Genomic DNA, 14,259 nt, shown 5'->3' on the forward strand with positions numbered 1-14,259 from the left:
TAGTTATTTTCTTTTCTTTTTTTCTCCCCAAGGATGATCCGTCACTCACTCTTTTCCTTAGTAAACCGGAGCTTCTGACATTTGCGGGCTTACTTGTCCAGAATTCGTCTTTCTTTTGGCTCTGATTTGTGCTGGAGGATCCGCTCGTACCCGGCTCTGACTCAGCATCACACCTGGGCTGCTTTCAGCCCTTCAGCATCCTTTTGAATAACAGGGAGAAGCAGCAAGACGCGGAGAAGAAGAGAGAGTGAGCACGGCTCTCCTAAGACAATCACAGGCTCATTTAGGATTCCAGCGCCAAAAAGAGACAGGGCTCCGGGAGAGAGAGCAGTGAAACCAAAAAGTCAAAAAGGGATTTATTAAAAGTAGAGACTGGGACCGGTTTGCTTCAAGACTGTGGCAAATGTTTAACCTTAGCCCACGCGCACAGCAGAGAGAGCCAGGGAGGCACCGGCCGGAGGAAGAAGAGAAAGCATAGCTAGGGGGGATTGAACGGAGCAGGGCATGTGGATATTGGCTTTTATCTTTTCCCAGTGCATCTTGAATGGTAAGTTTTGACATCTTCTCTTTTGCTCATTACCTATTCCAAAAATCTACTGTGTGGCAGACAGGAGAGGGAGGATGGGGGTCACCTGTGACCCACATGAAACGGATTTTCTATGCTTGTCAAAGGGCTGACACCCCTGATGGAGGGAGAGAGGGGTGAGGCATGAATCCAGCTTTCAGCCCTTCCTGCTCTCCAAACCCTCAGACACATCTCTGGCCTTCACACACTCAGCCTCAGCCAAATCAAATCAAATCATCTTGTTTGGGCCTGTTTCATTCATTAGCATGCAAATGCTGATTGGAGAGGATTTTTTATTCTCAACTTTTAAATCATTTTTAATTTTCTCACCATTTCTGTGATGAATTTCTGTTTTTATTTGGTGCCTAAAGACACTTTCTCTGCCACAGCCGTGTTCCGCTGTGGCCCTTAGTAATAAGTGACGTATTTGATATAATGGACATTTGGTTTAACCCCTTCCCCTCTACATCACTGAGTGCATTTTCAAGTTTAAATTAAGCTTAAAGAGGTGCAGCAAAGTTAGCAATAAATACAAATCAAAGAAGCATTCATGTATGTTTTCATTTTGCTCTTAGTTGGTGTGAAATGAAAACTGGCTCTGTGAATTTTGCAAAAATCTTTTCATGCAACGTGGCAGCAAATGTGGATTCAGTTGTTTACCTTCGTAAGCACACTGCCTGTCCCTGCTTTTTTAAAAGTCTGATTCCAGTCCACAAAGGTCATGTTTACTTGAAATGAAAAGATCACAAAATACATGTGATTTATAAAAATGCTGCCTTCAATTCAGCCAAGGCGTTTCTGAAACGCTGAATACAAACAAGATATGGTGGAGCTTTTTCTTTTCCATACACGTGTATTTGCTGCAAACACCATGCATGCACATTTGTGTGCCTGTATCAATAATCAATATTAGAAATTGATACAGTTTATTGCATCCACTTATTGGCCAGATTTCCTTCTACAGGGAGGGATTATGGCCGACTGGGTGTGTGCGAAAACAGGGAGAGTCAAGAAGGGGAGAGAAAATGGAAACATGTCTAAGAGGAAACACATGAGGGGGGTTAAGACGGGGATTTTTCCACACATCCAAACAAAATCAGAACCTGCGCTCGGCTGCATTTCAATCAAAGGGTCAAGAAAACCTGAATTCACAAGGCAAATATTGAAAAAGCGTTGGATTTAATGGTGAAAAAATACAACTAGCCACATCGAAAGGCTTCGGTTTGATGTTGCTTCCCCAAAATGGCTTGCACCCTCTGGCTGGGCTGATAAAATAAGGCTTGGAAATGTTTTTGTGTCGTCGCTTTCTGGTGCAGAGGCAACCCTCAGTCGGTAGCGTTTATTGACATTGACTCCATATAAAATGGTATCTCCCACAGCCCAGCTTGTGCTGAAACTCATAAAGAAACAATAAGGACTCCTCATTAATCATAATCATCTGACTGACATTAGATCAACTGCCATGCAAGGCTGTGTCCCTTTATTGCATAAGGGATTATTGAGGAGGCCTTCGGCCAACATCTGAGAGGGATTAGGCTGTAGAAGGCACTGAGAGCAGACATTACACTTTCTTTTTCACAACAATCACGCCGCTTTATCACTCGCCGCTTCAGTTGCCGTTTTTAAAAATTTTTCTATCAGTGGATGTACGGGTGCCCTGCTACAACACCTCGGCCTCTGCAGTTGGGTGTTTTGTTGATTATCATGAAAATGAGGTGTTCATCGGCTGAGCAGGCGTTGTCAGAATGAATGAATGACCTTGTAGATAGAAGCCGGCGCAGCGATTGGATTCTAGACAATTCTTGCTGTTTCAGAGTTAGGCCTATCACATGCTCACTGGCCTGTCTCTATGGTAACCTCCTTAATGGGTGTCTGGGGCTGCGTCCGAAAACGTTCACTCTCACTATAGTAGAAAACTATAGAGTGTCTGTTGGCAAAAACAATATTTGACTCTCAGATGGCTCAGAATTAACAGGTTTTTCTGGCTTGTTTACCAGCAGGCATTGCATTGTGGGATTGTTTTTATATTCTGTTTGTATATAATATAATGCATCCACTACAAAATCCCTCTTTATTGGAAAATGGAAGACTTTAAGGCGGATGATTCATGCGGTTGGGTTTTTATTTTGGCTCTTTTTCCAAAGGGAAGTGACCCAGACCTCCATAAACAGATCTTCTCTAAAATGATCCAGTCTATCCTCTGTATCTTCTGGGTTTTCAGGGTTCCTGTCGTTTATTTTCAGCCATTTCACTGCACTCTGAACCACCTTTCACAGGTAAACACATCTGCAGAAAACGCCTAATTCTAATTTACCTGCTAATTTACCTGGGATTTTCCAGTGCAGGCTGCATGGAAAGAAGGGGAAACACCAGTTCACCCAGTGATTACCATCCCGTCATATTTACCTTAGTAAATAGAGAAAGTGAAGTCTGACATGTTAACAGCCAACAGGAACATTTTTATGTCCTCAGTTTAAGACTTTCTATTTGATTTGCTCATCAAAGTAGAATCCATAAATGCAGAGAGGAAACATAATAAATGTATATCCCTCAAAGCAGCCTCTAGGCAAAACCACAGCGAGCTAAACTGGCCCATTCAAATTCTCATTCAAAAGATAAAACGAGGCACGGCTGCTCGCTCAGTCCCCATCAACGCTGCAGTGATTTGTAGACATGCAAGCACAGCTTAACCTGACGCTGGAGACTTTAAGAGGACTCATCTCCGCGTCTTTAATAAATGAACATTTTACACTGAGGTCAGCGGATCACACAATCAAATTCTGATCTCAATTAAGTGTGACATTTCTCAGGCTAAAGGCAGATCCACTTTAAAATAAGGAAGCTCTTCCAAAGCATCTAGCTCAATGTAGCTTTCAGTACACTAAATAGCTGCCAACATCAGTTAGCCTGCCAATTTTACATGACCTCACATTATTAGAAACCTAACACAGGATGAAAATGCTACCGGGATCGGGCTAGATAGATAGATTGAACTTGGCTGTGAGTAGAACTGGGGAACCCGGTTTTTGCATGGCAATAAATCCAATGAAGGCAATGAAGGCGGCGCGGTAATGAGAGCTGCTGGAGCTGTGAGGAGATTCCCCGGTATGAGTCCAGATGTCCAAAGATCAAACCTACTCCCCTCCACCAGCCCATCTTTAATGCTTACAGGTCAGACATTTGTTCAGAGTAATGCCACTAAAACTTCTTCTGGATTACTGAGGAGACAGGCTGAGGACAGACTCTGTTTGAGTGTTTCTGGTCTGATCAGTTTTATCTGAAAGCCTCTGCTGTTTGACACAGAGAGTGAAGGGTACCATGGCTCATACTTTTCGGTCACGCCCAAAGATTTTGCCTTTATGGCCGGATGTCTGATGACTGAACCAGGTGCACTAATTGGCTTGTTTGTTGACCCCACAGCTTCTCTAAAACCCCCACGTACGTGCAGCAGGCTTTCAAGAATAACATTAAAGGAACGGAGGACTGCAAGAGCTCTCTGTTTTCTAGACGGTTCAAAAATTAGACTCAGATATAAATATTGAAATGCTTCATACGGATGGAAAGTTTGTAAAGTCTCTCAGTGCTTCCACTTCCTAACGGTGTCCCTGCTCAGTGGTGATTATCTGTGGCGCTCTTTGCTCTGATCAGACTGGATATTTGCTCTATTTTCTTCTTCTTTGGTTGTCTTTTGTTCTGTTTTCTTCATAGCTTGTTTGTGTGGAGTCACTCTGTTAGTTTTATATTATTGTATTTGTTTTGCTTTGAGTCCTGTCCATGTGTGAACATATAAACTGCAAAATCTGACAACTTAATTGTGTATTTGTCTTATTTCTGGTAAAAACAAAAAATATGTCACTGCACTTATTTAAATCTACACTTGAAGGAAAAGTCCCTAAAACAAACTAACTGTATAAAAAGCAAAAAATATGGCATTGATTTCTTGTAATACTTTTAACATAGCTGCCAATGTCATGTCTTCCAAACACATACAGTAAAATGTTGCTTGTTTCAGTAAAAGTTGACTGATGCAGGTTTTAAAGGGCCAATACCGATTATTAGACACCGTAGATGATGTTTGGAACCGATAAGCATTTATACAGATGTACAAAATATACTTGATGAGGCAAAAGTAAAACTGCATCATCAAAAAAACTAAGACGAATCAAAAGTTTAGCCCTAGTTCTATCAGCATGAGAAAGGTTACAGAGAAACACCATAGAAACAGAAAAACAGGAGGAGATGGCACACGCTCACTGTGTCAGTGGCACCCAGGCTTTGTGTTGATTGGCTAGCACTGATGTGACATCTAGCCAATCAGACTGAGTTGTACACATTTGGTTAGACTGTTGGGAGTGCCAGAGTGGAAAACACACTTTGCAATGGAACCAAAGTAACACGCTTTTTGATGCTTCACTTTTTGAATTAAAATAAAATAATTGGCCAAATGGCAAATATCAGCCTCATAAATCAATCTGTTTAGCTTAATACAAACAATAAAAGCCTTATATGTAAGAACCTTCATTACAAAAATTGTTTGCAGGACACTGTGTTCCTGGTTCCTCTGACCACAGAACAGTTTTCCATGTGTCCTCAGTCCATGTTAAATGAGCTTTGGTTCCTCTGACCACAGAACAGTTTTCCATGTGTCCTCAGTCCATGTTAAATGAGCTTTGGTTCCTCTGACCACAGAACAGTTTTCCATGTGTCCTCAGTCCATGTTAAATGAGCTTTGGTTCCTCTGACCACAGAACAGTTTTCATTGGTGGATGGCACGGCCAGCTGTGTTGACAGACGATGATTTCTGGAGGGTTCCTGAGCCCATGCAGTGATTTCAGTACAGAATCATGTTTGTTTTTAACGCAGTGGCCCCTGAGGGCCCCTTCAGCCCTTTTTCTCCAGTACTGCAATTGTGATTTGATATGTGATTACATCTTAAGTTCCTTATATATTTTTTTCCAACAAACACAAGCAATAAATCATTCTTTATTTTAACCAACACAATAGTAGATAAAACCAAAGCTGCAAATTTTTGAAAAATATCTAATTCTGATGATTTTGACTCATATTGCAAACTGGATGTATTGAAGGCAGTTATAATTTTTATGTCATTCTCATATTTAATGAGAAATACACGGAAAAAAGTAGGATTTTTTAGACTATTCTAAAAAAATGCCTGTAGATTATTGCATGATCTGTAATGCATAACTATGGTGGCGTATTGCATTCACTTGGAAATAAAAAAAAAATCCCCCTGTTTTTATGACATTATCTCATAAAAACAGGAACTTATTTACATTTGGATTTCCTGTTTTTATGAGATACTACCTCCTCTGTTACCATCAAGCATAAAGAGAACAGGTCAATCATAAAAACAGGAAAATCAAAAATAAATTTACAAATCCTGTTTTTATGAGATAGTTACGTCGTAAAAACAGGAGGATTTTTTTTTTCAGGTGAATGCAATACACCGCCGTACATAACAACTGCTGCAAAAAAAAGTTTTAACCTGGTATTTTGACACAAATTTCAGGTGAAATAAATATTGCACTTTCTGTGAGGTCATATTGTGATTTAATCTAATTTTCAATTAATTTTCAGCCCTTTTGCTCACAGAGGTTTCTCCAGATCCTCTGACTCGTTTATAATATTATGGACTGCAGATGGTGGGATATTCAAAGTCTTTGCACTGAGGAACATTTTTCTACAATTGTCACATAATTTTTAGACGTTTTTACAGCTTGTTGAACCTCTGCCCATCTTTACTTCTGAGGAGTTCTGCCTCTCTAAAATTCTCCTTTTATACCCAGTCACGTTACCAACCTGCTGCCTAAGTAGTTGCAAAATACTCCTCCAGCTTTGTTTCCATTAATGTCACTTACTTTTCCAGCCTTCTGTTGCCCCGTCTCTACTTTTTTGAGATGTGTTGCTGCCATCAAATTCAAAATGAGCTGATAATTTTCATAAAATGTGAAAATTTCTCAGTTTCAACATCTGATATGTTGTTTTTGTCCTGCTGTAAATAAAATATGGGTTTATGACATTTGTCAACCATTGCAGTCTGTTTTTATTTACATTTTACACAGCGCCCCAGCTTTTTTGGAATTAGGGTTGTACTTTTCATATCTTGAAATAAGATTATAATCTGGACTTGTCCCCTGAATGTAAGTGTAATGAGAGATTTTGACAGTAAATGGAACAGACTTGCTCAGATCTGAGTTTTGCAGTGTAATAATAATTCTCTCCTCAGCTGCCCAGAGGCCACAGCGGCTGTTCACACTCTCTAAAGTGACACCTGACTGGCCGTGCAGCTCTCCCTCGGCCATCAGTCTGTCTTCTAATGACTAATTAGGGTTTGGTTGCACATGTAATATCACAGCTCATGAAAGTAAATTACCTCATGAAAACACAGCGTACAGTCAAGAGATAGATCATCCTGCAGCCTGGCCATGATATGAATATCTGATGAGCTAAATTAAGTTTACAAACCCTCTTAACTCTTGCTCACTTATGTGTATTACGAGAGGGTTTGTTGGGTTAGATCCTGAACTCTGTGTGTGATTCCAGTTGAAAGGGCCGCTAATGTTGGGTAATGGATGCCCCGATGTGTGATCATAATAGATATCCCCTTGTTCATACATCCTAGCAGCATAATGAGGGCTACTCTACTGTACCCAACTCCTCCAGCCTGTCTAGCTCTCTAATTAGGAGCAGGCTTTCGCAACTGGTGTGTGTGTGTGTGTGTGCTGAGTTTCACCCAATGTAAAATCTAATTACCGATCACACTGTGTCTGTCTGGATCCACTGAATCAGAGGTGTAATTGCGCAAGCCCGCGTGTAAATGTCTCCTGCATTAAAATGTTAACGATATCATTTAGCATCTGCAGGGAAGAGCGGAAAAGCCCTCAGCACCCAGATGTAGGTGTTTGATCATGCGTGCAAAGTGAAGTTGTAGTACATCTGGCGGGGGTTTCCCTCTCAGACAGGATTCTCAGCAGAGAGGATGTTTTTAATTCACTCAGCACCTGTCAAAGTGGCATGTTATATTACTGTGCTGCTCTGTATGGTGGAGCTACTTGTGTAAATGCTTCATCTGACACTTTAAAACACACTAAGTCAAGAAAGAGGCACTTCTGCTCTTCTCTGCAGGAATGATTCAATCTTTCACAGAATTTAGGAGAAGGGGTTAGAATGTTTGAAAACAGCCTACTGAGATACTCGTGCTCCTGCCCTATGACCCTGAACACTGACCACTTCATTAGGTACACCTGTTCAGCTGCTCATGATTCAAATGTCTGATCAGCCAATATCACAGCAGCATCCAGTGAATTTAGGCATGCAGGCATGTTCAAGATGTGAAGAAAGGTGATGTAAGTGCCATGGTTGTCTGTCAGAAATCCTCCAGGATGTTCATGTTAAACAATCTTTTCAAAGAACGGTCTGGAACAGAGAAGATACGCTGAAAGTGGGCAGTTCACCGAGCCAGAGTGTTGATGGCAGGGGTTGGAGGAGAATGATGAGGCTGGTTTGAACTGATAGAAAGACAACGATGACTCAAATATATAAGACCTAAAGTATGCAGCAGAGCATCAAACTTGGAAGCAGACTACAGCAGCAGAGTAGCCTTGAAAAGCCTGACCAGATTCCATGTCAGTCATCAGGCTGATCCATCCTGCAAAGCTCCCGTCCAAGAATGGAATGGACCAATCAGCATCTGACGAGAAAGAGGCGGTGGCTACAGGTTGGGTTTAGTTGTACTGTAAGCTGGTATATCATGGCTGCTGATGGACGGTGTGCACAGATGTAGCTAACGCTGCCATTTTAACAGAACTGCACAATATTTTTAAAAGGAGAGCCAAGAATTGAACTGAAAGGTTTTCTTGTCTGAAATCGGGCTGGGCAAATAATCGCAAATTAAATTACCAGTTTAATACATTCATTTTTTGCAGCAACTGAGATTTTATACACATTTTGCAAACATTCAAGTGTTTTTCTTTTAGCGTGGTTTACAAAAATCCTCCTTTCTTGAGCAAAAATAATTGCCATGAGATATTTTCTAATTGTCCGGCTAACTCATGGAGCTTTTTTTCAGGAGATCCTTCTCTGCCAAGTAAAACCGTAGCTGTAATTTGCATTAAAATGCTTAAATGTACGATGAGAGTGGTCCTGGCTGGGTATAGGTTATAATATAGAATGATTTTTTGCTGTAATTGGTTGAAGAATACATAAGACGAGGAACCTAATTATAATTGCACATTAAATCGCAATCGCAATATTGGGGAAGAAAATCGCAATCAGATTATTTAACGAGTCGTTCAGCCCTAGTCTGAAAAGATGTTTTTTTTTTGTTTTTCTCCTGACCAGCTTTGAAATGAGTTTGATTCACTTAAACTGGGTGTACGCTGCAAATTTCATCTGATAAAGCCACTATTTTAGAGTTGTACGAAGTCGACCTTTAGTCGGATCGTGCATCATTTGTCATGCTAAGGAATACAATAGCTGACAACGACCAGCTACTCCTGACTGCTCTAAAGGATTTCTGACGTTGGATATTTTGGTTGTACGACTCTAGATACTCCCACAGTTAGAGCAGAACCCCAAGAAGATTTCTAAACTCAGGAGTAATTTTCCATTGTACACTCAGACAGCATCTTAAACCATCATGGCTACAGAAGGAATAATTTTATATCCCACCCTACCCCTGCTATAATAAAGGAATGAACAAGCACGAAACACTCAAGAGAGCCACTGAGGGTACAACGTCTACACCAGTATGTGAGACTTTCTCAAAGTTAAATCCACAGAGTTTTGTCACAGTCCATCCCAACTTCACTCGTACAGAGTGATCATTCAAGTTGAGCGCAACCATCAGACCGTACAGTAGGGGTGGGCAGTTAATCTAAATTTAGGTTAAACCGTGACGTGTCCTACTGAAATTTTCAAATCGCAAAGGGTGCAATATTTCTCTAAACTGAAATGTGTGTCAAAATGCAATTTAAATATATCATTTGAGGCAGGGATGTTCTGCTCTGAACTTCATGCAAACATGCAAGTGTCCATTTTTAGAAATAACTAAACAGATAACTGCATTAAGAACTAACTGAACAGGTGTACCTAATAAAGTGATCAGCCAGTGCATACAAAACTGACTAGCCTCGCAAAAAAAGGTTGCCATATTCATTATAACAATCTTAAATTGTGAGTCTTGTAATTCCTACGTGTGGCCAAACACAGGAGGTTTCTCATTAAGAATAAATAATAAAGCGTCTTCACCGTTAAATAGGACGATTTTACCCCAACACTCTGAAGCTACAGAAACATGACTACACAGGCTGTCTGTAGGGAAAACCACTGAGATAATCTTCATTAAACAAAATTAACACTGCTCCAGCACATCCACATCTAACATCGAACATGTTTTTCCTGCAGCATCCTCTGTGTGTGTGTGTGTGTATACCTCATACACACTCTTCTTACACCTTTTGTTCATTGTTGAAGGCAGGTGGTGAAGGTGTGATGGGTTTGCTATCCATCACCCACCAAGACAAACATTCAGGCTGGACCTCATAAATACTGCCTCTTAATCCAGTCCTCCACATACCAGGGCCAGGCTTTGAACTCGACACACTCTGAGGCCCAAGGCTGAATTGATCCCTGTGACTCTGGCCCGGGCATGATGCATGTCTCTGATGTATTATGGCTCACTGACATGTCTACCAGTCCGTCTCTTTCTCTTCCATGCCTCTGCTGAGCTTCCCCTTCACTCCTGTAGTTGTTAGACTTCTCACATGTGTGTTAAACCATTATAACGTTAAATAAAAGCCACAGCATGTCTTTTTGATCTTACTGCAGATCAACATGTTCTATCTATATTCATTTAAAAGTGAACATTCAAATGTTATATACATTTTTAATCAAGTCTGATGGCAGTTGAAATATTTCCTAAAGTTTTCAAAGTCACACACACACACACACACACACACCCACACACACACCCACACACGTGGCATTTCCAGTCTGTTGAGACCAGAACTGCTCAGCAACGCCCACCTCCACAGTCTCCTTCTCAGTACTACTTCTAGTTTTGAGTGAGAACTCAATAAAAATACAGTGTATTTCCTAAACAGAGAACTGACATTTTTTTCATATATTTCTCATAATGAAGGACAAATGCACTGAAAAAGGCACTTCCAGGTTTGCGGCGAAAGCGCACGTGTGCTTCGTCTTTGCTTTAGGACTGCTGCGAGCAAACGTAGAGGTTGATCAGTGCATTTCTAGTAAATGAGCCTCATGATGTACTGGGTTCAAATAAGAAGTAAACAGCAGAGCTAGGCAGCACTGGCCTGTCCCTGTTGTATGATGTCATTGTTCTGGTGGAGAGCCCCCTAGTGGAGGACTTCTGCATGTGCATTTAAGGCAGGGAAATCAATCTGAATTTAGATGAAATCACAATATAGCCAACTGCAATTTCAGATGGCAGAAAGTTTAATATTTATTCTAACTGAAATGTATCAAAAATCAGCTGAATAAAAATATCATAAAAAAATCAAGTGACACTTTTTGTCGAGGGTAGTTCTACTTTCCTTATTAATGTGTACGTCTCTATGTTGTTATGTTTATGTTCTTTATGAAAAATTATAAATTTGGAAATAATCATTCCCTTCAATACAACAATTCATATTTAATTTGCAAAATGAGTCAAAATAAATGCAATTAGATATTTTCAAAGTAGTACAGCCCTAGGTTCATCTGTGTTGTGTTGGTTTTAATAAAGAATGATAAATAAATAAAATATAAAATAATATTATATCATTTAAAATAAAATAAAAATAATATAATACAATAATATTATGTAATGTAATATAATATGATATGGGATGTAAAATTGTGCTTGTTAAAAATATGAGGACCTTTACAAATAATTGCATATTAAATTGTAAATGCAATATTGGGGGTAAAAATTGCAACTACAACCCTAATTCTAAAATAATTGGGACACTGTCTAAAATGTACATTTGTAAATCTCCAACCCATATTTTATTAAATATAGAACATAAACAACATATCAGATGATGAAACTGAGACTTTTTACCACTTTATGAAAAACATTAGCTCGTTTTGAATTTGATGGCACATCTCTAAAAAGTCAGGACAGGGGCATGTAACCATTCTGTAGCATCCTCTCTTCTTTTAACATCAGTCTGTAAACGTCTGGGAGGTGAGGAGAACAGTTGCTGGAGTTTTGGGAGAGGAATGTTGTCCCATTCTTCTCTGAGGTAGGATTCTAGCTACTCAACAGTCTTGGGTCTTTGCTGGATTTTTTTCCTTCTATGGTGCTCCAAATTGTTTGGACTGCAGGCAGACCAGTTCAGGACCTGGACTCTTGTCCTGTGAAGCCATGCTGTTGTGATGGATGTGGTATGTGGTTTAGCATGGTCTCACTGAAATAGTCGCAGCCTTCCCTGACAGAGACGTTGTCTGGATGGGAGCATATGTTGCTCTAAAAGCTCTCTCTACTTCTCAGCATTGCCCCATCCCTATTTTTCTGAGATGTGTTGCTGCCATCAAATTAAAAAAGAGCTAATATTTTTCATTAAATGGTAAAATGTGTAATTTTTAACATCTGCTGTGTTGTTTCTGTTCTATTGTGAATAAAACATGGGTTCATGAGATTTGATCATTGTTGACTTTTGTTTTCGTTTACATTTTACTCAGCGCCACAACTTTTTTGGCACTGGCGTTGTAGAAAATTTGCCCAATCATCAGCCCTGATTTCAGTCAGAGTATTGAAGGCATGATTTCCAGGTGGTATTTGACCCTAAAATCTGCTGAGTTTCTGACGCTCCACCATCTGAATATTAAAGCAGGTGAAGGGATAACGGAGGAGGAGAAGCGGGATAGACAGGGTGACACAAAGACAAATGGGTCCAGCTTGGTTTCTCGACACTGCTCTTTATTTTTAAACCTGGCACAGATGCTAAGATTTAAGACCAAGTTAGTGGTGGTTATTTTTAGCAGGCCATTTTTAAAAGGCTGTCATCTTGTAGGAGTTGAGGTAAGGTGTGTATGAGATTGTGTATTCTAAGATTTTACATGCACCTTTATGTTGGGAGGCGAAGGGGTTTACAGCTGGTGTGCACGAGTGTGGAAGGTTTTTAATTGGGGAGCTGGGTGGGTGTGACATGGATTGGAGCCACAGGAGTCTGATTTATGTCGTTCCAGCCACTCATCGATCCCCAGTCCCGGTGTGAGACTGAGTGCATTGTCAATAATCTTAGCACTTTGTGGTATTCCTAGAATTCCCAGACCTCCCCTGCCCAGACCACCGTGTGATGCTGCAGTACGCCATCTTGTCCAAGATCAAATAAGGGGGCACAGGCAGTGGCAGCAGTGCATTCTATTACAGGCTAGTCTAGCAGTGAATAGATTCTGTGCTCTTGAAGGAAACAGAGAATTGTATGCATTGCTCGTACAAAGGGAGGTAATTTGGACAGAGCCCTGCGTGGCTCCCCAGAAGCATAAAGCTGTTTACATGTTACTAAGTGTCCCCACAGACTGTTGCCAGGATGAGCTCTATTATGTGTTGCTCTGTGGTCTCTATCTAGACCATCCATCCCCACAAGTGATTATGCTAATGAGTGTTTGATCAGATGATTAAATTAAAACTCGATTCATCCAAAGTACTAAATGCTCCGAATACATTTGTGTCTGCTTGGCTGCCTGGCTTCACACAACACGATTCCCCTGGTGTCCCCGCCACTGGAGGAAAGGAAAAAAGGAGAGGAGAGCAGAGCAGAGGAGAATCAGGCAGAAAAAACTCTTTTTTATTCAGACGTTGGCAAGAAGAAGAGGAAGGTTGTAATAATCAAGCTGTTGGGCTGAGAGAAAGAGGAGGAGAGACGGAGAAAAACAAGGAAAAGGAGAAAAAAGCATGATGAGTGGGGTTTTGTGTGAGTCGCTGTGTGTGCATGTGTGGTGGGGGTGGGGGTGGGGGGTGGTGCTGAAAGGAGCCGTGCTGTGGTCCCTTAAGTGTTGAATAAACATGCTTGGTTTAGGGAAATGGCTGCGATAAATGTTTAATATGATAAGTCCATAAAGACGGTCAAATGAGTCTGGAGTATTAAAATGAGCATGGCACGCAGCGGCAGTAGCAGCAGCTTAAAGGAGGAGGGAGGGGGTTGGGGGGGGGCTGATAATGGCAGGCAGAGCTAACAGGATGAGAGCAACCAGCTGCTGTGACATCAACATTAACACACTCCACCAGCTGCTGGTCACAGACGTCTGCTCCACAAAAACAGGGCAGCAGTATATCTTCAAAGGGCCACCATGGCCCTATAATGACATTATTACCTGTACAGCATTAGCAGGAGGGCAGCATTTAAGAGGCAAATTCAGCTCAGAGTGGGCTTAAAAAGGCAGGAAAAATTCAGTTTGGCAAAGTTATTTTAGTGACACAATTCTTGATTATGAATATAATAATAGTTATAATGTAAAGCCTGAAATAAAGACCCAGGCCTTTATAGGAAGGAGGCTCATCATTTAGAGTCAGGCCTTTATTTCTAATTATCTCTGAGACGTGCCATCGTACATTTTTAAGGCCAAAGCAAGTATCAGTGGAACTTCTCTAGAAATTGCCTAAAATAAAAATAAAAGTGGAGGTTGTATTAAGAATAAAATCTGATAATATTCTCTTTAAG

The 14,259-nt window shown here is 40.7% G+C and overlaps 1 protein-coding gene across 2 annotated transcripts in view; it reads left to right on the forward strand.

The window, feature by feature from the left end:
* The first annotated feature begins 314 nt into the window (after positions 1-314).
* Positions 315-14,259, forward strand: part of dscamb (Down syndrome cell adhesion molecule b) — a 243,532-nt gene continuing 229,587 nt past the window's right edge. For both annotated transcript variants that reach the window (XM_041814159.1, XM_041814168.1), the window contains exon 1: positions 315-547. In XM_041814159.1, coding sequence (XP_041670093.1) covers positions 505-547 — 43 coding nt within the window. In that variant the 5' untranslated portion in view covers positions 315-504. The remainder of the gene's footprint in view (positions 548-14,259) is intronic.

Source organism: Cheilinus undulatus, linkage group 2 (genome assembly GCF_018320785.1).
Source record: "Cheilinus undulatus linkage group 2, ASM1832078v1, whole genome shotgun sequence".
Classification (NCBI taxonomy): domain Eukaryota; kingdom Metazoa; phylum Chordata; class Actinopteri; order Labriformes; family Labridae; genus Cheilinus; species Cheilinus undulatus.